This window comes from Mus musculus, chromosome 13 (genome assembly GCF_000001635.26).
Source record: "Mus musculus strain C57BL/6J chromosome 13, GRCm38.p6 C57BL/6J".
Classification (NCBI taxonomy): domain Eukaryota; kingdom Metazoa; phylum Chordata; class Mammalia; order Rodentia; family Muridae; genus Mus; species Mus musculus.
Genome location: NC_000079.6, coordinates 59,028,895 through 59,054,700, shown reverse-complemented (window position 1 = coordinate 59,054,700; position 25,806 = coordinate 59,028,895). Strand labels below are relative to the sequence as shown.

Here is a 25,806-nt window from a genome sequence, read left to right as displayed (position 1 = left end):
CTCACTAAACCCAGGTTGGTTCCTCCCCCTCTCTAAGCCCAGGTTGGCTCCTCCCCTTCACTAAACCCAGGTTGGTTCCTCCCCCTCTCTAAGCCCAGGTTGGCTCCTCCCCCTCACTAAACCCAGGTTGGTTCCTCCCCCTCGCTAAGCCCAGGTTGGCTCCTCCTCCTCACTAAGCTCAGGTTGGCTCCTCCCCCTCACTAAGCTCAAGTTGGCTCCTCCCCGCGCACTGTACCTAAGGAACTTGTTGAGGTCCCCGTGCTTCATGTACTCAAAGACCATGATGAGTGGGTCGCCCTCCACACAGACACCGTAGAACTTGACAATGTGCTCGTGCTGGAGGTTGGTCAGCAGCTCAGCTTCCCGATGAAAGTCCTTGCGTGCATTGTCGCTGGCGTCCTTCAGCGTCTGTCAAAATGGAGACATCAAAGAGAAAGTTGTTTGGATAAGGGATTCCACCAGTGAGTCCTAAGAATTCTAGAAGGGATGAGCATGGATCTAATTAATTACATAAAATGTCAGGAAGCACCATCATTCCTGAGGAAGTATTATTTGTGCTTGTGAGGTCTCTTCCTCACGGGTACACAAAGGTCTGGAGCTTTCAGAGCAGTCTCCTAAACTGCATCCTCATTGAGTTTCAAGGGAGCTTATCTTACAGGCTTTACCCTCCTTACCCTTGGTCACCACGGTGTCTGTCAGTTCCTAGTGCCTGTTGACATTTCTGTGGTACTATACACACTTCTCTACTCAGATAATCCTTGAAAATGTTTCTTTTCCTTAATTTTATCTATGTAGATGTATTTGCATAGAGCAATAAGTGCATGCATGTATGTGTGCGTTTGCACCCCTGTGTGTTTGTGTGTTTGTGTGTTTGTGTGTGTGTGTGTGTGTGTGTGTGTGTGTGTGTGTGTATGTATAGGTTCCCACAGAGGGTAGAGGTGCTGGTCCCCATGGAACTGGAGTTACAGGTAGCTGTTAGGCACGCGAAGTAGCTGCTGGGAACTGAACCTGAATCCTCCATAAGAGCACTATGCTGCAGTCTTAACCACTGAGCCATCCCTCCAGCCCCTGCTCATGCGACTCTTTAATAAATTCTGAAGAGCACAGGGAAGGGCACGGTGAGGCCTGGCAGTCCCAGTGTCCAGCTGCAATCAGGATCATGTTCCGTCTTTACGCGACACCCCCTGAAAGCTTTCTCCAGCTCGTTCCCTCTACACTGGGAACGTCCCATCCCTTCAGCTGCAAGATCAGCCAGTCACATGGTCAGGATCAAAAACCAGCAGGACCTAGGGTGAGTACAGATGAGGTGCACAGAGCCTCGTAGGAAGCTCGGGAGCATGAAGAGGTGATAGAACCACCTGACAATCATGGGGTCCAGCCTAGGGTAAGAAGCATGAAGCCCGTGTGATGTGCCCCATGGAGTCCTAGTCATCTGCTTGTAGCCAATGTCCTATATGTATACTCCATTGTCACATATTGTCACTAAGCCAGGGCTGTGGCAGAAACGAAGACATATTGAGCTGGTCTTGGTGGTACATACAGTTTAGGTTTAGAGATAGAAAGTATGGAGAAGTGTGTGTTACAGCTTGCCGGGTGCTTATAAAACCTTAGACTTAACTTCCAGAATCATAAGAGGAAAAGCAGCCATAGACCCTAATCTTGATCCAGGTGATTATGAACAAACACATAGAAATGACACTTCTATAATGAACTATAAATCTGGCACCCCATGTGAACCAGTTTCCCTGTGTCTCTGCTTGTCCACCCCTGGGCATTGTTCCCCTGAGGCTACAGTTCCAGGACCACCATATGTGATGTTTACAGCTGCTCAGATAACAATGGATGCTGCCTCTGCATCCCTGCACAAATCCTCCCCTTTGCCTGGACTGCTCTCTTGGGTGTGGTTGAACAATTCTCTACCCCAACCCCCAGAATGTGTAAATGTTACTGTCCGTACTAAAAGGGATTCTGCAGATGATTAGAGCACAGATCTCCATATGTGGGGATGAGCTGGGATTGCTTGGGTGAGCCCAGTGCCTAACAAAGGCTCTTGTCAGGTGCAAAGACAGGAAGAAATTAGATAGCATAGAAGATGCTACAAGGAAGGCTTTGAAAATTATCTCTGACTTAGAACTTCATGAAGGAACCAGTTCTGCTGATACCTTCACTATAGCTGAGTAAAACAACTCTGGACTGTGGGGAGATGGTTTGTGTGTTTTGAGTCCCTGCGTGACAGCAGTCCTAGGGAACTAATACATCTCGCCAACACTAACAGTCCTTTGCCTCTCTGAGGAGGGTGGCTGACTCATGCTTTCTGCTGTCCCAGCTCAACAGAAGCCTGACTTAGCTACATGGCCAACCTGTATGGCACTGAGTGAAACCCTGAGTCAGTCATTGTGTGCAAGGCGCCTCCAGAGCACAGTGTCACCACGGAGTCCACCACAGGCTTAGCTTTCAATGTTGTTTGCATTGAAGGGCCACAGTTAACACAAGGGAGTGTCAGTGGGGATCTGGGCTCCCCAGGTCTTCTCAGGGAAACAGCAGAAGGAGGCAGTGCTGTCAGCGGCCATGTCTCCAGAGCTGGCTCTTTCCCTAACTAAAGCTCTGGGTCAGCACTTAGTGTTCTCCATGGAGTTGTGACCCGACTCGAGGAGACAGAAATCACAGGTGTTGCTTCCATTAGACCAGAGACAGTGGCATCTTAGGGGAAATTGTGAAGTGGCCCTTCACTGTCCCCTCAAGCACCATGGGCTCTGCCTGGAAATGGGAGAAGATTTGGATCATGGAGTGCTCAGAGAGGCCAGAAATCTCTGATGGTCATTACCATGGAAACAGCACACTTCCTCACATGATTATGGAATGAACGCTAGCCGAGAACTGGGATGTGGGTCTCTGCTTCTCTAAATCAGGAGAAACTGAGCTTGCCATAGCCCCTCTGCTTCCAGGTACTGTCAAGCTGGGTCCAGACTCAACATCTTTGTCTTTCTGTCACAGAGGCAGGAGCCATCACAGCCAGGCCCTTTCCTTGATCTCGGAGAAAACACACAGACCCTCACATTCTTTGCCTCTGTCTTACATTTTGGCTTGGGGTATTGTGTCTGTGTGCCCACCAACTTATCAGCAGCTGTTAAGCAACTAGAAAACCCTGAAACCCAAGGTCTGCACTCAGTAGGGATTACAGGGTGTGGAACAGAAGCGAAAGGTGGACCTCTCAAAAGGTATCATGTTGGCCCACACAAGGGTGGAAAAGGAGAGGCCAAGAGGAACAAGCAGGAGATAAAGCTGGCTTTTAAGTTGGGAGGGCTGCCCGATGCACTCTGTCCTAGAGACCCCGCCCTGTATCTTTCCTCCTTCTAGCAATGCTCCAATCGTGCCCAGGTAGAAGAGGTTCTAGGTTAGAACTGAGAGTCTCAGGTTCAAATCCTGGCCAAACCCTGCTCCTCTAGGGACCTCGTTTTACTCTCCACTTCTTAGAGGTGATGGAAGGATGCTCCCCGGGATCCTTCGTCTAAAGGACATTGATGTAAGTTGAATCTAATAACAGGTCTCCTGTGTTCAGTTTTCTCATTCAAAAGGGTCTACAAAAGATAAAAGGTGCACAGATACCCATTGGTACCCACTCAAAGCGGGAGAATGGCACCTCTGCGGATGTCATCATCTGAGTGCCCAATTGCTGGGAACATCAGGCCGTGTGTGGAGGTGTAGTGCTTGTCCCATACTCTCCCAGAGGCTTCGACTTTTGATTCAGAGCCTGCTGCAATGAATAGGGAAGCTTGTGTCCAAAGCCTTGTGTTTATCATGTGCCTAGAGAGGGGGCTCAGCCTTCTAGGTGTTTGTCATAGGGCAAAGACAAATCCTGCAGAAAAGCTTTCTGAGCAAGCTCTAATTATGTCTTGTTGACTCGAGAAGTCTAGAGAGAAAGACGTAGCCACAGATAGGCACACACACACACACACACACACACACAGAGAGAGAGAGAGAGAGAGAGAGAGAGAGAGAGAGAGAGAGAGAGAGAGACAGAGAGAGACACCAAGAGACAGAGTGATTCACAGGGAGGAGAGAGAAAAGGAGGAAGGAAAGAGTAAAAGAGGGGAAAGCAGAAAGGGGAGGGAGGGGAGAACAGGGGAGAGGGGGAGGAGAGAAGAAGAGAAGAAGAGGAGGAAGAGGAAGAGGAGGAGGAGAAGGAAAAAGAGGAGGAGGAAGAGGAGGAGAAGGAGAAAAAGGAGGAGGAGGAGGAGGAGAAGGAGAAAGAAGGAGAAGGAGAAGGAGAAGGAGAAGGAGAAGGAGAAGGAGAAGGAGAAGGAGAAGGAGAAGGAGAAGGAGAAGGAGAAGGAGAAGGAGAAGAAGAAGAAGAAGAAGAAGAAGAAGAAGAAGAAGAAGAAGAAGAAGAAGAAGAAGAAGAAGAAGAAGAAGAGTGAAGCAAGAGGAGGAGGGCAGAATCTTCTCTGGGAGAGAAACAACCAGGGAGACAATAATTTTTTTAATAAGCATCCAGTATCTCCATGCCTCCAGTGAGGACTCTTAGTGCAATGTCAGAAATTGCAGTTCAGTCACATTTTTGGAACCAAAAACGATTTTACTATTCATGGACCAAATGCACCCTGCAAACCTGGCACCCTCCTGCGTGCCCATCCATTTTTGCACGGTGGGCTCTTTCTTTGAAATTATGATTCAATTTTATTTTAAGAGATTTTAGAAAATACGGAGGTAACGACTTGGGCAAAATCGCAATTTTGGCGCAAAAAGGATAGGATTTTTGTGGGGATAGAATCGGGGCCAGACAGCAATCAGGAGCTAGAAGATTCTGCATCAAACCTGTTTATAAATATCACCTCTGTCTCCATACTGTGTCTGATTGTCATTGTACTCGGTTATGGCAGGCTGGGCTGGCTGCAGACTCCTGACAATGGAAGAGCAGGGTGTGGAACCCAGCTCACCTGTTGGCGGTCCTTGGTCCTCAGGACTTCAGCCTCATTTGATTGACTCCTTTGCTCAATCACCATGCATTCCTGTTCCCTTCCTCCTGTCGGCCTTACAGTGTTATTTCTTCTTTTTCAGCACAGAAATGTGAAACCAGTGAAGTGAAATGCAAGTGAGGGGTAGAGGAGGCAATGGAAATTCCTTTCAAAGGATGAAGCAGAAACTTCAAAGCAATGGGAAGCCGGATCGGGATGACCTATCTGGACGAGGGTATGACAGTGCACCTCGCCACACTAAATGCTGAGAGTCTTCGAGGCCATGGGTGGCTTAAGGAAAGACTCGATCAAATCAGACCTTTTCCAGGCTCACTGCAACGCTTGAAACACAAAGAGGAACAAGGACAATCCCAAGCTGAACATGAGGGTCATGGGGATTTTTGGTTAATGTGCCAAAGGTCCTTGGGTCAAGATCTACTGTTCACAGAAAACCTGTACTCTCCCGGTATCTTCTAGTCCTGCCTTATCTAACCGATAACCTTATCTAACTAGTTATGCCACCAGTTATCATTTTAAATGTTGTTACTCTAAATTGTGATGCTTTAGTTGAAAAACAAACACAGAATTTTGGAAAGTTGTTTATAATCAAACCTGTTTATAAATATCACCTCTGTCTCCATACCTTGTCTGATTGTCATTGTACTCAGTTATGGGAGGCTGGGCTGGCTGCAGAGTGCCTGACAATGGGAGAGCAGGGTGTGGTCCAACAGAAAACATTTTTTTTTTTTTTGTGGCTCAGATTATCCTGCTAGGAACTGCACTGTTTTACAAAAGCCACCCCTGCAACCTATTGAGAGGGTAAGCCATGTCTTGGGAACATGAGAAGGCACTTCAAAGGTGTAGAGTTGAGATAAAATTTAGGGAGACACCTTTCTTACAGGGTTGCCACAGTCAACAGCCAGCCAAACATTCAAGTCTTAACCATGATTTAAAAGAAAATAAGAGGTTCTTCTTTAAAGGAAAGGTAAAGGAAGCTGCTATCAATTGCACACATGGTAGACTCTGGAGAGGCACGGTTTAGTAAACTCAGAGAAAGAAAGAACTCAATACAAACAAAATCTTACCAGTGACCAAGTGTAGTAGGTAGGTCCCAGAGATCCATAGAAAGGAAAGGCCAAATAATTATACAAAGCTGTTACCATCCACTATACAGTGTGCTCTCTGTACTAGAAACCAATAATACAAATACATATGCCAACCCTACTAACATCTGTAGATGGCCTTTGAAAGAACTTTAATCATGTACTAAGTGACAGTCTCAAACACAAGAGTCATGGCCAGGTTGTTGATGGTTGCCATCTTTATTTTCTCAGTGACTCTGGCTATTGGGGCTCAAATGTAACAAAGAGAGGCATTGAATTAGGTTCTAACACACATGCTTTAAAAGACTCTGTGATCTGGGGGATAAAATTGATGCCTGCATGTCACATCAACTTACATAATAGGAAATATTGACCTCTGGAGACAGAAAACAAGCTTAGAGATGGTCAGAGAAAAATAAACATCAAATGGGAGATGAAGTCAGAAGTTAAGCGCAGTATGGCCAACTCAAAGTGTGTGCAGGCTCTGAACACACTGGCACGTCACTGGGAGTCAGTTCACCAGACATGAAGGAGCTGGTGGCTCAGCATGGAGCTTAGCTTGACTGTGAGTTAGTCTATCATGTAGCAGTAAATTAAAAGGGTGCCTGGCTATTTCAATTCATACATCCAAGAGATACAGAGGTATGAAGTGAATCCTCAGGCTGTGTTTGATGCCAGAGGAGTTCTCTTTGGAGAAAAATAACTGAAGTTCTGGGGTCTATTTGTGTGTGTGTGTGTGTGTGTGTGTGTGTAGAAGCTGGAGTTTGTTGTATCCTAGTTTGATTTTAATGCCTTTGAAAACATATGACTAAATTGGAGATCACCCAGAAAACAGTCACCAAAGTAACCAACAAGGCAAAATTATGTCTGATCAAGGGCTAATAATTAAAGCTACTAAGAAACATATCTTAGTGGAGGTCTTTAGCAACTGGAGTGCATAAGGGGTTCTTACAGGAAAGAAGAACTTATTAGTGCACTGGAGCAAAGATCATAGGATCAGAGGTGAGGAGAACACAACATCTTTCCCAACACCAGAAGTAACTGGGACCAGCGGGACCCAGGCACCTAGGAACTCTGCCCAACCCGTGGCACAAGTTCCTTCCAGTCTGGGCCAGTGTCCTGAGCAAACCTTGTGCTCGAACTCTGCAGCCAGTCCCACAACACCCAGAGGAAGCTCTACTCCTAGGTGCTCTAACACGCCCAGGATCATAGGATCATAGGATCAGAGGTTCCCAGAGCAAACCTTGAGCACTAATTCCACAGTCAGTCCCACAACACCCAGAAGAAGCTTCACTCCCAGGTGCTCTAACAAGCCTGGATCACAGGATCACAGGATCAAAGAATCCCAGGAGTTTGGTCACACCAGGATCTCAGGGTCCCAAGGCAGCTTGACTCCCAGGAGCTCTGACACACACAGGATCTCAGGATCCCAGGATCCCAGAGACAGCTGAACTCTGAAGAGTTCTGACACAACCAGGATCACAGGATGGACAGGCTCCAGTCAGATATGGCAAAGACAGGTAGCACTAGAGATAATCAGATGGTGGGAGGCAAGTAGAAGAACAGAAGCAACAGAAACCAAGGTTACATGGCATCACCAGAATCCGATTCTCCCACCATAGCAAGTCCTGAATACACCATCACACCAGAAAAGCAAGATTTTGCTGCATACAGGAAATGCACCTTAGTGACAAAGACAGACACTACCTCAGAGTAAAAGGTTGGAAAATAATTTTCCAAGCAAATGATCCCAAGAAACAAGAGGGAGTAGCCATTCCAATATCGGATAAAATCAACTTTCAACCAAAAGTTATCAAAAAAGATAAAGAAGGACACTTCATACTGGTCAAAGAAAAAAAAATCTATCAAGATGAGCTCTCCATTCTGAACATCTATTCTCCAAATGCAAGGCCAACCATATTCATAAAAGAAACTTTACTAAAACTCAAAGCACACATCACACCCCATACAATAATAGTGTGAGACTTCAATACCCCACTCTCAGCAATGGACAGATCGAAACAGAAACTAAACAGACACAGCGAAACTATCAGAATTTATGAACCAAATGGATCTAACAGATATTTATAGAACACTTCATCCTAAAGCAAAAGAAAATACCTTCTTCTCAGCACCTCACGGTACCTTCTCCAAAACTGACCATATAATCAGTCACAAAACAGGCCTCAACAGGTACAAGAAGACTAAAATAATCCCATGGACCCTGCCAGATCACCTCGGACTAAGGCTGACCTTAAATACCAACAAAATCAACGGAAAGCACACATACACATGGAAACTGAACAACACTCAACTCAATGATAACTTGGTCAAGGATGAAATACAGAAAAAAATTAAGGGCTTTTTAGAATTTAGTGAAAATGAAGAGACATTATACCAAAACTTAAGGGATACAATGGCAGCAGTGATAAGAGGAAAACTCATAGCTCTGAGTGCCTCCAAAAAGAAACTGGAGAGAGCGTACACTAGCAACTTGACAGCACACCTAAAAGCTCTAGAACAAAAAGAAGCAAATTCATCCAGGAGAAGTAGAAGGCAGGAGATAATGAACCGTAGGGTTGAAATCAATCAAATAGAAACAAAAAAAGAACGATACAAAGAATCAACAAAACCAGGAGCTGGTTTTTTGAGAAAATCAACAAGATAGATAAACCCTTAGCCGGACTAACTAGAGGGCACAGAGACAGTATCCAAATTAATAAAATCAGTAATGAAAAGGGAGCCATAACAACGAAACATATCTTAAAATAATTATGGTTTGTTGAATATTAACAGTTGAAAATACTAGAATCATGCTCTACAAACATCATATAAATATTATTGATAATTTTTCTCACTGTGTTTGAAATTAGCATTTTCTTGGGCTGGAGAGATGGCTCAACGGATAAGAGCACTGACATAGGTCCTGAGTTCAAATCCCAGCAACCACATGGTGACTCACAACCATCTGTAATGAGATCTGATGCCCTCTCCTAGTGTGTCTGAAGACAGTGACAGTGTACTTAGATGAAATTAGCATTTTCTTAATGTTTAGCTTCAAAGAGTTGTTGCTAGTTTGAAAAATTTTAAATATACTTACTGATAAAATAATTTATCTCCTAGAAACACTGATAATCTTTTAAAAATAAACTGATTGTTAGACAATGTACACAGATATATAATGTGTTTTAAATACTCTCTCACTATGTCAGGTGGTATCATATAAGGGCTTTTGAATATATTTCTTAATGATTCATTTTTAATATTTTATGCTCTTTTACTATGCTTAATTCCCAAAGAATATTTTGTATGTTTTGAAACAATTTAGTACTCAACATTAGACGTAGGATCCTTTGGTATGGATAGTATTAAATGTTCATTAATGATATTTTTAGGGTATGAAAGGATATGAACAAATTTTTATCTATTATTTGATTCTCATAATACTCAATATTATTAATATGTTTTATGTATAAAATGCATTTAAATAATAAAATTTAAGAAAAAATGAGTGTACTGGAGCATATATGCACACACACACACACAAACACACATACTTACACACTCCCACCCACACAGACACACATACACACACGTGACACACATGTATACACACATACATACACAGGCACACACATACACATGTGCATGTGTACACACACACACACACACACACACACACATCAAGTAGAAGTAGAGAGCTACTAAGTAAAGTCTGGACAACAAAGACGACCAAACTTTTAGCAAACTATCATAAGCTCTGTGATTCTGTTCCAGGAGCCGAGTGAAGAACCAACAAACAGCTCTTTCTGCAGCCTGAGTCCCATTAGAACACACAAATGATCTTTTGGGGGAACTATTGACAAATGTCCTTAAATACAACGATTCTTCATAAACTTCCGTTTTGTGGAGACAAAGGTTTCATGTGTCAGTGTAAATGGAAAAGGTGGGAAAGGATCCCGAGGAGCGGGAAGAAGAGCGGGACCTCTCGACAGGTCAGGATGTGCAGGGGGAGTGGCATGTGTAGTAAGAAAGAAGGAAAGGAAGAAAGCTGTGATCCTCTCTTAGAAATGAACTTGCTGGGCAGAGAGATGGAGGCTAGGAACTCTGTTCTCTCATCTATGAATCTTCCTACTGCTTAAGGATGGAAGAGAATGAGCCTTTAACCTCTCGTTCTTCAGTTCCATACACATACACACACACACACACACACACACACACACACACACACACACACACACACACACACACACATTTGGAGACAGGTAACCTTAGTTGCTTCTTTCCCTGAAAGTGGCATCTTTGGTATACATGGTCACTTTAGATGACTAAACTATACGTAGATGTTGTGGCATGAAGATTAATGGATTCTATAGATGACTGACTGGGAAAACTGATCCCCAATTCCTCTTCCCAAGAAATCCTAGAGGCAGTGTAACCAGTTATTGGTATGTTTATATCAGTCAAATATCAGTGAGCAACTGAGGCAAGAGAGAACTGGAAGCCCAGAGGGGTCTTGGTGCCTTCTGCTGTCGAGGCATAGAAAGACAGTTATGAGGACTTCCTCAGATCATGAGCAAGCTTATGGATCCCAAATGAACCAACCGTAGTAAGAAATGACTCTGACTTCATGTTTGAGATGGCCGTCTTTTGTATTTTGCCCAACAGATTGTACAGCATCTCTGATATTTCCCCAGGCAACCCATAATTTCTCACGTTCAGTCTGTGTGCATTGTAGGGACACTGTTCATTTCCACAGGTGAATTCGTGTGACTCGTGCCCAGGTAATCGGAGTATTTTGTTATGACATAACTCAAGACAAGACAATGAAACGATCAACCTTTGCTACAGCCTGAAGTGAATCTGTCTGAAAATGAAGTTGGTGTTAAAAAGAGCAAGCTAGGAGATGAGACAGAGAGCCTAATGAGGCACTGGTTGGCTTTCTGAAGCCACTGGTGCCTGCAGCCAGGTTAACAGTGGCGCGACTTTCTAGCAGTGCGGCATTCTAGAGCACTGTCCCTGTCCCTTCTGGTTAGGTCAGTCTGACTTGGGTTTCCAAGGATCCTTGTGTTCTTTTTAGGAAGGTCAGTTATGAGGTATGAAGTTTGCTTGCATTTCCCCGAAGTCAAAACTCTCCTGGGAATCCAGTTTTTCACCCCTACTTATTCCCTGACATTAAACTTTTATTTGTATAGATAAGAAAGTGCCTGCCTCCTATTCTTGCATACAAAATTTACGCCTTTGTACTAGAAGCGGTATCATATTAAATGTCCTCAGGTTGGCTTGCCAGAGCACACATGGAAGTTAACAAATAAAAATGTGGCCACAATGAACGCAGCATGGGCTTGAGTCCCAGCTCCGATATCGAATGATGTCCACGCAAGCAGTTTAACCTTGGGTAGATCGCCACTGATCTCTGGATTTCTGGGTTTTTCTTTGTTAGTTTGCTTTTATTTCCTTTCGGGTGCTGGATCCCCCAAGAGTGGAATTACAGATGACCACGAGTCACCATGTAGCTGCTGGAGCTGGGACATAGGTCCCTGCAACTGCAGCCTATGCTCTGAACCGCTGAGCCTCCTCAAGCCCTCTGGATTTCTGTTTGTTTTTTAAAATGTTAGCCTCGAACTTAGAAATCTACCTCCCTCTGCCTCCCAAGTGCTGGGATTAAAGGCGTGTTCCAGGACAGCCAGGGCTATATAGAGAAACCCTGTCTCGAAAAACCAAAATAATAATAATAATAATAATAATAATAATAATAATAATAATAATAATAAATGTTAGCTAAAGAACATCCGTAACGGCAGTCCATATCTACATCATAACTACGCATCCATACTTTCCCTTTCCAATGTAGCCCACTTGGTTTCAGAGTCACTACACGGCTGAAGGTGGACTTCAGTACTGGATCCTTCTACTGCCTGCATCTGTCAAGTGTGGGGACTGTTAAGCGCATGCCAGTATACCTAGCTTATTCAACCATTTCTAAAACGATTTCTCATTACATTAGATTATTAATATTATATGTCATCTTTACAGTTTCCTTCAGCTGTGACCATCAGAGTTTCAAGAAGCCACTTTGTTGTCCAGAAGTAAATGCGATGGTTAACTCAAGCACATCAGAATTCTATTTCCACGGTCTGTTCCGACCCACTCCCCTACGACCGCCCTCTCATTCATCCAATGAGCATCGCTTTTGTGCATCATGACGCATATTAGTCAACACACTCAAAGTCATGGCTCCCCCACGGAGAGTATGACTGACACCCTGAAAGAGGTCACAGACACGAAGTGTCACTCATTGAGTAAACACACTGATACATAATTTTATATCCCTGACAATGCTGTGAAGGTCAATTCAAGAGACTTGGCAGCGTGGAGTCTGATCTGCTTGGGGGACAAGAAAGGACAGCCCTTCCAAAGAGATGACTTGAGCTGAGACCCATGAGCTGTAGTTGCCTGCACCGGGGAGTGGGGTAAGGACTGGGCACTGTGGCAGATGCTGGGCTGAAAGAACAGTGTGTAAGTTTGCATTCTGAACTCTTGGTGGAGAAAAATACCATTACTTCCTCTGGGGGAAAGAAGGAATTCAGACACTTTTAAAGTATAAAACTTAAGTCTGCTCTCAGCAAAGTGTTTGCTGAACCCATGCAGCAGCCACCAAGTCTGCTAAGACTCCACCTGTGTGTGTCTCCAACTCTTTTAATTTAATACTTTGAGATAGTTGCTTGGCTTCCCTGGGTCTTAGATTTCTCATCCATAAAATACGAGACTTTATGTATATGATTTTAAAGGTCTCTCTCAGATTCAGCGCTACTTGGTTCTAGAAATAAACCGGAGTTAGCCAGGGAGGGACACAGTTCCTACAAAGCAGACTTTTGAAAAAAAAAAAAAAAGAAAGAAAGAAAAAGAAAAAAATCATCTTGCATTCACAGTACAAGAAAAAGGTTGTAGGAAGGGTAGTTATTGAAATGCATGTTAGATGGAGCCAAAAATAGCTGATGCATCGACAGTTAATGCAAGGGAAAGTGCGATGGAGCGTTTCCTTGGCAACCGAGTAACCCAAAGGCAAAGTAACTGGATTTGATCAAAGACTGGTTACTTCGCTTCTCTCCTATGTATGTATGTACATATGTATGCAGTATTATTCAGTGAAAAGAGGAAAATGGTTGACAAATCCATTTCCCTGAGAAAGAAAGACCATCCAAGTAATGAAGAAAAGACCAATCCAGCTGAATCCAAACTAGCAGATGCTTTAGCAGGAGAGAGGCGTCGTCAGCCTGTGTGCCCCTGAAGGCATGCACATGGCCTGGAACACCGAGTCCTTCAAGCTCCTCAAGTACTCGGGAGCATCAACACCAGGATTCACCTGCATCTGACATCTGTCAATCTGCCCAGAGAGCTTTGGATGGCAAACCAAAGTCAGCTCTTCAGAGAGAGAGAGAGAGAGAGAGAGAGAGAGAGAGAGAGAGAGAGAGAGAGAGAGAGAGAAGGACAATGGCTGCAGTTGCTTAGCATGCATAGTCAATGCTGCAGGGGTTGCTAGGCAACAGCAGAAAGGCTGTCAAGCATCCCTGGGTGCACCCAATGGAGTAGGAGCAACCCAAGCTACTCCAGAGATGTGAGAGTCTGCGCAGTACTGGAAGATGTGTTCAGTTTGACATTGCTTAAAAAAAATAATAAATAATAAAACAGAAATCTGTTTTTGTTATGGTCAGAATGGAGTGATGGATGTTTTTCTCCTAGATTAATTTAGTTCTGAATACATTTTCAGTTAGACTGAAGCCCTAGACATGAGTACACCTAGGTTGCCGAGAGGCTCTGTGCAAGGTCTGCAAATTATTCTGACCTGATTCACCCCGGAGCTCATGAAGATACAACCTCTGCATTCCAGAGAGCTGGCCTGGTCCCCTGACGGAAGCTTGAGTTATAGCGGGTAAGCTGCTGCTGTAACAAACGTTCATACTCAAGGTCACTGCTGTTTAGCTCCTCAGGTCTGTGGTCATGGAGCAAGAGTGCGGTTTTAATCTACGGTTTCTTTGTCCTTCTTCTCTGTGATGGCAATCTCATTTTAACCCCGAGAAGACTGGCAAGGAGAGGTCAGGATCTGACAAAGGGTCAAGTACCTTTCCTCCTCCCAACCCCACCCTTGGCACTGTTTAATGAGCAAACGTTTATCACAGATCATTAATTTGCAGAAACAAGCTGGGTAAAACCAGAAGGTAGCATGAAAGAGTGTGTACTAGGCGATTCAGAGAATTTGAATTCGAGTCGGAACTCCAACAAGGGCCCACTGGGTAATGTTAATGAGATATCGGCACAAAGTGGAGTGCTCTGTGAACAGGGAAGCAAGATGGTCTACTGTACACGGTCTTCTAAAGCCCAGTCAAGGCAGGGCAGGGGTGGGCGAGGACCCACAGAAGCGTCATTACCATCTGTCCATCCCTAGTCATTAGTGGGTTGGGTCACTTTGGTTTTGTGTTTGCTCAAAGGGATCTGAATGTACAAACTGCAAATGTCCCAGCTTTGGCCACACAGTACCTTTTCATTACGGGCATTGCTCGAGTGCAGGAGAGTCAGCGCAGGGCAGGGATGAGAGGCCACAGTTACTGAGAACTCTCTGGGATGATGCCCACATGCCTGGCCACGGCCTCTCAGCTATTCCCACTCTGTCATCTAGAATCCCTGGATCACCCAGCATTTTCACACCCTGGGGGAGGGAGGGCACATGTACCCCACTGTTAAGTGAACTTAGTCTGAAGCCTTGGCTAGGCTTTCTGAGTGGCCTCCAAATAGAGTTTAAAACGTGGACCCAACATGGACACAGGCCTCCATTTTTCTGGTTTGATATAGATGGCTTGGTTAGGTGTAGACACCCAGCCTGAACATATGCTCATCTATAAAACTGCAGAAATAAGAACACTTTTGGTCTCATTTATCGGTAAAGGTAAAGAAGATTAAAGATAAAAAAGTAGAAACTAGAGATAAGACACTGTCAAATGTCCTGAATACTGTATGCTTAAAAAAAACAACAACAAAAACATAAACAAAAACAAACAAACAAACAAAACAGGGAAACTTTGTCAAGAGATGGAAGGAAGGAGGCAGGAAGAAGAATAGAATTAATTACCTCCAGCCACCACCAGTCCTTCCTGTGGCAGCTTCTAACCCAACCCCATGGCTCTTTAGAATAGCCCTCTTCTGCCTCTTCTTTCTCAAGCCCCCACCATTGTCCTTTGTGAGAGGTGATGTGTATCAGTCACACTGACAATTCCTAGAACCGTCGGCTCTTCATTCGTCGAAACCTGCAGCTCCCGAGGGTTTCCAGGAGTTTATAAGCACCGTGTCACTCTGGACAGGGCTTATTAAAACACTTCAGATCACGGGGAAGGAAAATGTACAGTGTTTCTAGCTGGAACAACTCACAGAACTGTCTGGTGTTTTAGAATAGGTGACTTTAAGGATACTTTTATTCTCTTAGCTACCCACGCGCATGTAATATAATAGAGCCTGGTATTATGGTGAAATATGCACCTGATTTCTTAAGGGAATAAAATGTTGCCCAGGTTATAATGACTAAATAAATATGATTCACGCAAATGGTCCCTGCTTGGCAGGAACATGATTCGACAACAACAGCAACTCAGCCATCTTTCATTAAGCCAAGAGGTTGAGTTTTATTACATTAACCACATCCACATCCACTTGACACTTAACTCATTTTACAATTGTATGACCTTTTTAGTGTTTGGTATCCACATATCAAAAATTCCTTGGCAAGTTTTCAAAAATATGTATATAATGCATGTTTCAAAGATCTGCCCAAGTCCACCCTGGTATTTTTATGAAGCTCTACAAAGCTCAATAGAAAAAAATCCTTTTTCAATGATATTGTTTATCTTATTGAAGAGCAGGATTCCTCTTTTTAGTTTGTGGGGGTCTGACTGTGATGAAGGATTTTCAGATTTCTTTATTTTGTAGAAACCCTGCATTATGGTAGTGAAATATATAAGACATGCCATCCAAATCTTGGAGACATCATGTCTATGATGTTACAAAACATCTAGTGGCCTCAGACAGTTGGAAGGGACAAATATGGATGGTCTACAGGAACGATCAATGCAATGGAGTCAATAATCCTTCCTTCTAGAATCTAGAAAATGCAGAAGTCCCATGTAGCAGTGTCCCCAGCAGCCAGAGTCTGAAGAGAGAAGCCTGTGCTATGGCTTAGCTGACTGAATTCTCTTTGATCCCATTGACCTGGATCTAAAATTTTCTAAGTATAATTTTGAAAAATTGCCTGGGGCTAATCATGGCCTGCAGATTGGAGCCCCTCCCCGCACCACACCTCACACCAGAAGCACTTCTGACAGACAGCTGAATGTACCTCTAATGCCCATCTGACTCCTCGTTAAGCATTTCATCTAAAAGCATGTGTCCCTTGGAAGACATCATGTACTCCTGGACTAGCTACTAAAGTATAACAAAATCAAACTTCCACATTTTAGTGGACCAGGAACATGGAGATATTATGGAATGTTCTCTTACCTTCACAGCCACCAGGATCTTATCCTGCTCTGGGCAGAGGTTGTAGCACTCGGCAAGGAAAACTTTCCCGAAGGCTCCTTCCCCAAGTTCCCTCTTCAGAACGATGTTGTGTCTCTTGATATGCTGAACAACTATAAAACAAAGACACCCGTCACTCAACAGAGTCCATGAGATTTGCCACATGGTGTGCTGGGCCCTTTCCCTCCCTTCTGTGGTTTTACATTGTTCCGTGGAGGACAGAGCGGGATCCATTATATAGCTCCTTTGTAGATTCAGCTTTTTATAAAATCTGAGTGGCGATCAAAGCTGAGTTTTGATGGGAACTATCCTCCCTGACAATTCATGTGATTCTGGTCTCTGTGAGTCTCTGAGCAATACTGTTCATGGATATAAGGGTGCATATTGATGTCTTGTGAGCTAGTAGCCCTCCACATGTCAGAGGCGGAGATTGTGCTCAGTAGGAGAGTGTTCTGTGAAGCCAAAGGTGATTCCACCGACCACTTAAATCTGAGATTTAACCACTTGGCTGTCACATACTTACTGGAAATTAAGTTTCCACTTGAATCACTTTACAGGCTAGTTAGATGCCAAAAAGCATTCAACCTTTTTTTTTTTTTTTTTTTTTTTTTTTACATTTGATTAACATCTTAAATTTTTTTCCAAACAGGGAAAGGTGGCGAAAGGGTAGTTAAAGCCATAACTAATTTTGTTGTCTTCCAAACTACAGGTGAGAACAGTTTTCTCATGTTGAAAGTGAGAACAGGGGCTGGAGAAATGGCTCAGCTGTTAAGAGCACTGATTGCTTTTCCAGAGTTCCTGAGTTCAATTCCCAGCAACTACATGGTGGCTCACAACCATCTGAAATGGGTTCTGATGCCCTCTTCTGGTGTGTCTGAAGACACAGCTACAGTGTACTCATATGTGTGTGTGTGTGTGTGTGTGTGTGTGTATATATATATGTATAATCTTTAAAAAGAAAGAAAGAAAAAAACTGAGAGCAGAAGATAGAGCTTTTCTTTAGGAAATGGGCTGCTGGCATTGATTGACTTTGTTGTGATTTTGGGCATCTGAAAATGTCCTTTGCCAATGTATCGCCTCCAGACACAGTAAATGTCTCTTTTATATTCTGGGTCACAAATAAGGATTTTGTGATTATATTCCTGACAGGGCCTCAGGGTATTCTGCATACTAAATTGATGCCCTACAGATATTACTGCAAGATCTGGTTTCACACGTTTGATGACACTCTCTCAGTTAACTCAAGCAAGTCCGCTAAGTATGTAAGCAACAGAGCAGCCCAGTTCTCTGAAAATCAAGGAATGAAAAGTCAGGAATGGGGGATAAGAACAGTAAATCACAACAAAATCCACAATCTGAACTTCCGACTCTGTTGAGCTAGTAAGAAATTCTTATAGTTTCCTTCCGAGGAACACATCAGGGTTTATCCTAGTTTGCTCTGCTTTCTGTTTCTCTTGGACAAGCCAGGATGCTCTGCCCATCAAGTCTGTCAACCCAGCAATGCCTCTCTTCCAGCCATGGCTCAGCCTTTCAAACTCCTGTGAACTTCTTGGTTCAGTGCCTGGCAATTCCACAAACCCCCATGAGCACTTCTCAAGCGTAGGCCACACCCAGCCCTGCTTCTCCCAGCAGATTGACACCCGCATGCCTGCTTCATTGTCCTCCCGATACACCCACATCTCTTCTGAAGCTTCTCTTAGGGATCCGCCAACTGACATCCTCTCTGCTCTGCCCTTACTGACATCTTGGATTCTCTGATCACCCAACCAAACACCTACCTCCCATGTTCACATGGCCTCTTTTGGGTCTCCTGGGTCTCCTGACACCTTCCATCTCAGAGCTCAGGTAATGGAGAGATCCTGGAACTTGCCTAAGCCCTACACATACACCAGGCTGTCCCCCTATCCCCCTTGGTAGTGAAGAGTCCACACTTATAGAGGAGAGACTTGGTTTGGTTGTTGGTAAGACTCTAGGTTTAATGTTCCTAGGACAGAGAGAGCTTGTTAGGGAAAAAAGTGCTTCGCCTGGGTTTCATTTTCCTTTCAATTCATTCTCTTATGGGGCACTATAATCAATTGCTTCATTTCCCTTAAAATTTCCCAAGTTGGGTAGCTGGAGGACTCCCGAATGAATAAGTGTCCGTCCTGTAAGCAGGAGAAGTCTCACTTGCTCCCTTCCTCTGAAATCAGTTACCCTCAGCTTTTCACTTCGGGAATGTGGGTTAAATCACTGCAAATTCAACATTAAGAATTAAATTAGGATCAGCAAGATGCCCCCAGAGGCTAAGGACAAGCCTGACAAGCTGAAGCTGATGCCTGTGACCACATGATGGAAGGAAAGAACTGGTTCCTTAATGTTGTCCTCTGACCTACACACACGCACACGCATGCACGCACACATACACACACAAATAAGTAAATACATAAATAAATGCAAAAATAAAAATAAAAATAAGATTCCCAGCTCCCCCATAAATTGCTTTTTCTGTTTGAAGGGAAACTCAAGTCAATAGTTGGCTTTGCAAAGTTTCATGGAAAAAAGTTTCTTTGAAATGTATCCAGTTCCTTTGCCCCCACTCCCTGGTCCCCAAGGAGATATCATTGATGGAATTTTCCAGACTGGAAATTTGGTGTCCTTGGCCATTTGCCTCATGGGGAGTAGAAAGGAGCCGCTTTTCAGTATTATATTGCAATGGTATTATCGTCGATGAGAATGATGCATCAGGCCACAAAGCACTTGTCCCAGCTCAGCCTGTCGCCTGCCTCAGAACGCTAAAATTCAATTCTTGCTATAGATTCCCACCCCCAGATGTAAAAATATTATGCACATACAAAGGCAATAAAGTATCAATCCATGTCCATATCCATTATTGCTGAATCTAAAACTAATAAAGATATAAATAACTATAGCTCTGTCCACTTAAGGTCTCAAGCAGGAAATGTATCTTTTCCATTTCCAGGATAATGACATTTCGTAGAAACCTTGGCCCCATTGGACAAGCCTCCCCAGCACATGGGACTTAAAATGAAGGCCATTGAGTGTCCTACTTATGCCAAGAACTAAGTGACCTGATGTCTCTTTCTCTCTGTCTCTCTCTCTCTGCCTCTTCCTCTCGCAAATATTTATAAGTCTCAGGAGAAAGATGCCAACCAGAAGTGGGAACTTGCACCGGGGACACTCTAACCCTCCAAGTTCCCAGGTCCTCGGTGCTGAAGTGCTCAGCAGTGGAATCTGTAGGCTCAACATTGTAGCAGGAGACAGCTTTGTCACTGTCAAGACCACCCGTCGCTGACAAAGAAGCAAAGTAGACATTTCACGGTGACTACCCTCTCTACTAGACATGCTTCAGACCGCTACACTGTTCTGCAAAGCTCTGAACATCCCAGAGTGAGCAATTTTACTATATTAGGAAACTGCCCCACACCACAAAACATGAAAGTGAAAACAGAATATACAGTCACATATGGTTGACAGTAGTTGGGGGCTATCTCAATGTACATGCACATGGTGGCTATCTCAGTGTACAACAGCATATGGAGGTAGGGGGATGTCCCCAACAGTCAGAAGTACATCGAGTAAAGCATGCAAATGATCTTTTAGATTTTCATCTACATTTTTATTCTGATATGAGTTGGCACTAAATTTGAAATAAATAGACCACAAAAGACTAACTGTTTGCAGATTACTCTATTGATAAAATGGGACACACATCAGCACTGAGCCATCCTCACTCAAGGAGTCCTTACCAAAACTAAAAACCCCAGTGTGCACTGCCATCAATGAACTTTCACAGCTTACAGAGTGAGGTCAAAAGCCACATCTATTTTACAGATGACATCACAGTTTAATCGACTCCCGTGTGCTCGCAGAGAATCCACTTGCTTGTATGTTCTCAAACGTGGTTCCCAGTGCAAACAGGGAAGAGGTGCCCACCACACGCTGACTGTTGTTCTGGGCCAGAGGGTGTGTGGGAAATTAGGATGGTCATCACTCTTTGTGACAGTCTGCCAGGGCATTCTTACCTCTATTTTTACACTCAACAAAAAGAAAGGGTTCTGACAAACTAAATAACTCATCTAAGAGTCTATAGTTAGGAACAGGAAGGCTCACACTCTTTTTCACTTCGACACTGTCTGTCTGTCTTCAGTCTTCTCATGAAAACCAAACTGAAAGAAAGAGCACACGTTTTGCTTTGCCAACTTGTGGCGCCATAGGCCTACTCTCCTCAATTTAATTCAACAAACTATGATTAAACACCTAGTACTAGGGCATTTGCCTAGCACCAAGAAAGGGGATGAGTGTATTATTATTCCTGTTTGCAAGAAGCTCACAGGCTGAAGGTGTGGATGTCTATGGTACGGTCAACTTACATGCCTGCTTTGCTCACAAAATACTCCATGTGCTGGACCAAGCATGAAGAAAGACTAAAACTCAAGGAACGAATCCAGTCAGACGAAGTGGGATCAAAAGCTAAGCCAAGGTACCAAGGAGAACGAAGCTGTCCAGCTTCGATGGCCCCACATGGTTAGTAAGCCTAAGGCAAAACCTGACTCTAACTTTCAGTGCTGAAGAATACCAAAGACCAACATAATTGTAAAAGTTTAGGCTTGATAATGTAAAAAGCATAGACGACTCCCTTTGTGAAGTACAATTTCAAAGGACTAAGACAAGGTGATTTTACAAGGGATTAGCCCAGTGATTGATGTCCCTGTCTCTGGCCTCATGGTAAGTAGTGATTTTCCTAAGAAGAGTTCTCTGAGCAGAGATCAGTGAAAAAGATGAATGTAGGGGGCTGGAGAGAGGCTCAATGGCTAGGAGTACTTACTGCTCTCCCAGAGGACCAGGTCCAATAGTCCGCCCTCACATGGCAGCTCACAACCATCCAAAACACCTTTTAGTTCCTAGAAATCTAATCCCCTTTTCTGGCGTCCTCAGGCATGCATGTGGTGCATCTACATACATGCAACAGAAATACCCATATATGTTTCACTAAAATAAACATTATTCAATGAAATAAATATAGAACACAAAAGCTATCCTTGGCCTAAGCTTTGTGCAGGAAATCCACACGGTCTTGGTAGCAGCATAATCTATGAACCTAAGCCTGTGTGTACACACAAAGACACTTTGGGTATGAAGTTAACAAATGTATGTAATTCCCATGAACCTGCTACTGGGTCTAGTTCACAATAGAGGATCACAGCTCTTACATGGGTGAATAAAAGCGTGGATATGTAGAAATGGGCATGCTACTGAGAAAGAGGAAATAACAGTGAAAATCAGCATGGAAGCAGGGGAAGGAAGAGGAAGGAGGAGGAGAAGGAAGAAGAGACAAGTTGGGTGTGTTTAAGAAGTCATGATTTGTCATATTACCCCAAAATAGCAGCAGGTGATACAGTATAAAGGGCAGAGTGGGGCACGGATGCCACAGATAGCTCCCATGCAGAAGGATTCTCATACCAAGACGTAGGGAGTTGAGGATAAATGACTTCACTGTGCTGAGCTTCCATTTCATCTTCAAATGATTGATTTGGGGCTAAATGGCATCTTGGAATTTCTCCAGGACATGCATTCTATAATCAATCTATGGTTTATGGTAATCTATCTATATATCAATCCATCAGTAATGAATCTATCTATCTATCTATCTATCTATCTATCTATCTATCTATCTATCTATCTATCTATCTATCTATTTATCTATCTTCTATCAATCATCTATCTTTCTATATATCCATCTATCATCTATCTTTCTTTATATCTTCTATCTATCTATCTATCTATCTATCTATCTATCTATCTATCTATCTTCTATCAATCATCTATCTTTCTATATATCCATCTATCATCTATCTTTCTTTCTATCTTCTATCTATCTATCTATCTATCTATTTATCTACCTACCTACCTATCCATTTATCTATCATCTATGTATCTTTCTATCTGTCTGTCTATCTATCTATCTATCTATCTATCTATCTATCTATCTATCTAAACTCCACACCCACCTATCCATCCAACCATCCATCCATCCATCCTCCATCCTTCCATCCATCCATCCTTCCACCATGTCACTCACCTGTCCATTTATCATCTCAGTTTACAGAGGTGAAGCAGGTCTTTGTGCATAGAGAAGAAGCAGTGCACACTCCATTAACAAGGTTATTGTGGCATCTAGGGAGCTCTGCAAAGCTCTCTGTTATGAGGTTGGAGAAAGACTGAGGGTGGGCTCGATCATCTTTCTTTCCCTCCCTAGGTCCTTTGTCCTTCATGAGCATAGAGTCCAGCATGGTCAGCTGTCATCAACTTTGCTCTCCACTGGTCCCAAAGGGAGCAGATAATGTCACCAAGAATTAATTCTCAAAGAATGTGAGGAAGGACAGGCAAAGACAGAGGAGATCCAAGAGTATTCATCAGAGGCAGGAGACAGGGCAGGCAAGAAGGCAGACAAACATGGATGGAGTGGTGGAGAGGAAGATGCTTACAGACCACTCCGTGGAGGCTTTGGGGCAACAAAGGGAAGGATTGGGGGCAGACAGATCAATCTAGAGATGGCCGGTAATGCCGGGTGGGGGTGGGGGAGCCAGGAGGAGTTTTAAGATTTGGGATGTATGCAAATTAAGAGGGATGATGGAAGATAAAGCTTAAGTGAGTACCAAAACAGAAAGGATAGGTAGGACAGAATGGAGGAGAACTAGATTGTAGAGATAACAGCAGAGTCCCAGGGCCCTAGAAATAACAGGAAATTCCCAGGGCAGGTACATTGAGTACAGGGCGGGGATGGGGTACTGAAAATAGCAGATATTTCCAGTGAACCACCGAACTGACAATTGGAAGGATTTTGCCTTAAGCCCCAATATAACAACAGGCCACTGAGGACTGAGCAGGGCTCCCAAAAGCTTGTGAAGCACAAGACCAAGTCAAGCCTTGCACCAGGTACAGTAAAGGATGAGGCAGACTCTTGCAATGGCTTAACCTTCCTGGGAGGGCATCCGGAACCTGCTTGGATGGTTTGTGCAGCATCCACTAGCATCAGCAAAGCACCTTTCATCCCAGACCCAATTCCAGCGCCCTCAGAGTGGCGGTGGCAGAGGGAGCTGCGTTCCACATAACCCCAGTGTCACAGCAGGTGAAATGGTGAAGTGATTTGAAGTTAAATGCAATTTCTTGGCAGAATTAGGCAAGGGGGGGCCCTAGAAATCTTTCAAGCTGTTAGACTGAAATGAACGCCACCCTTCAAAATACACAGACAGTACATCCTTCGCTTTGACATCACCGAACAGCCAAAATTATATCTGTTCCACACACTGGCATGTGGCAGAATTGGATTGATTTGCCCTGACAGCTCTCCCTGCTGGGACAATACTTGTCAGTCAGCCCCAGCAATGTTTGTATTTTCAAAAATCATTATGCAGAATGATTGCACGGGATCCTGGCAGGTAGGCCAGACAGTCTTCTCTTCACGCCTCTCCGACTCTGTACCCTTGAACTCTGACATTCTCCCTACCTCCCAAGGCCTCCAAACTTCCTGTAACATGCTGCTCGCTGCCTCCTCTAAGGCTGTGCACATCACACTCCATTTGTGGCTCTACTCTGGTGTCTGTTTTGCCTCTGGCTCCCCCTACTCCTTGTCTTCCTTGTGGGTATAATCAATAGCCTCTTAAACCTTTCTGATTGGCTTTAGTAAAAGAGCAGTCCTTTGCCAAAGTACCTACAAGAGGATGCGTGGAGGATGTTTTGACTTTGCCACGTGATCAGTCAAGAGCAACTGTGATGTAAATATTTGAGCATCCTTCTCCTTGCACATACTGCTCTAGTAAGGGGGAGGGGCCAGGCAAGAAGTACATAGATAACACAGCACAGTCAGAATGCTGTGTAACTGGGCACTCAGGAAAGACTTAGTAGCTCACCAGAGTCAATTTTGAGCCTTCAGGTTGGAACCCTCATGATGAGAATTCTAAACGCAATAGAAAGGGGCGTGGGGACAATGACAGACAAATCGTGGGACTCCCAGGCCTTTCCCAGACTTCAAAAGACAACAGCTAAACAGTGCTTATACCCAACAACAATATGGCCAATTTCTGAAATATGGAAGGTCACTAATAAACTGTTTGGATGTATCCCTGGTGTTTTCCAGCCCAGTACAGCCATGGCTCTCTGTGTGGCTAACGTGTAGCAGCAGAGACAAAGACAGCTCTTCAGTGTGCTTGCGTGATGGCTTATGTTCTAGGATGTGACATGCTGGAAACACTTCGACAGCACTTCCAGAGTCTTATAATCCAGCATTCTTCTCCGGCCCTGCCATCCACCCTTAAGCATCTGTGCGCACAGGGCAGCAGTGGGTGCAATGGGAGATTAGAGAGGGAGGAAGAGGAAGAGGTTTGATTGACATTCTTAGCCAGGCGATTTTTTTATGAATGAACTGTGTGCTAGGCACTGTGTTAGACATTTTTGTCCACATGATCATATTCAAATCTTCTGAGTGACCCTGGGAGGAACGCCATTCTCCACACTCTTTCCTGTCCTTGATCTCACAGACCCGGGCCAGCTCTGAAATCCCTTTTAATGACGGGTTTTCTGGAGATCATCTTTGTGGCTCTCATCAGTCCTCTTAAATTCGTCTTTGCCTCCTACCGTAAGGCCCTTCCCATGTCCCTTCTACCCAACTGTGACTTGTCTGTGCTCTCGCTGCCTCTTCCCCGTAGCTGAGCCATATTGTGTAGTTCTTCTAAGCGATCCCATCCTGCCCATCCTGGCCAGGGGAAGGTGCTCCTTCATATAATGGAGATGTGATGGTCTCAGTCTTCACTTCAACTGCTGCCATTTCTTGTCTGACCTCTGCTGTGTCTTTGTCAGAATGGCTACATTGGTATTCAAATTATACAGTAAGGGTCTTAGGATTCTAAAAGGCAAGCTTACCCCCTCCGCTGATTTTTCTGTTTCAGGACCTCATTGTTGCATGATCTCAAATCCTCCTTAAACTTGAGAATTAAAAGCTGGATGATGGATATAGTTTTTGGTGCTCGGATGTCAGAGAGAGCCTCTATGAACAGGAGGTCTGGCTGGAATTGAGTCTTTGGTAACCATGTAGATACACCTTGCTTTAGAATGAGTAAATAAATTTACATGTAAGGCTGGAGAGAATGAATTTTCTGAGGCTCTGAAGTACATTAAGCCAGCATCAC

General features: G+C 44.0%; 1 protein-coding gene across 3 annotated transcripts in view; it reads right to left on the bottom strand.

The window, feature by feature from the left end:
• Nucleotides 1-25,806, bottom strand: part of Ntrk2 (neurotrophic tyrosine kinase, receptor, type 2) — a 327,499-nt gene that overhangs the window by 79,270 nt on the left and 222,423 nt on the right. For all 3 annotated transcript variants that reach the window (NM_001282961.1, XM_006517149.4, NM_001025074.2), the window contains exons 14-15: nucleotides 16,604-16,734; nucleotides 236-408 (exon numbers count right to left, since the gene is read on the bottom strand). In NM_001282961.1, the coding sequence (NP_001269890.1) occupies nucleotides 236-408; nucleotides 16,604-16,734 (304 nt within the window). The remainder of the gene's footprint in view (nucleotides 1-235; nucleotides 409-16,603; nucleotides 16,735-25,806) is intronic.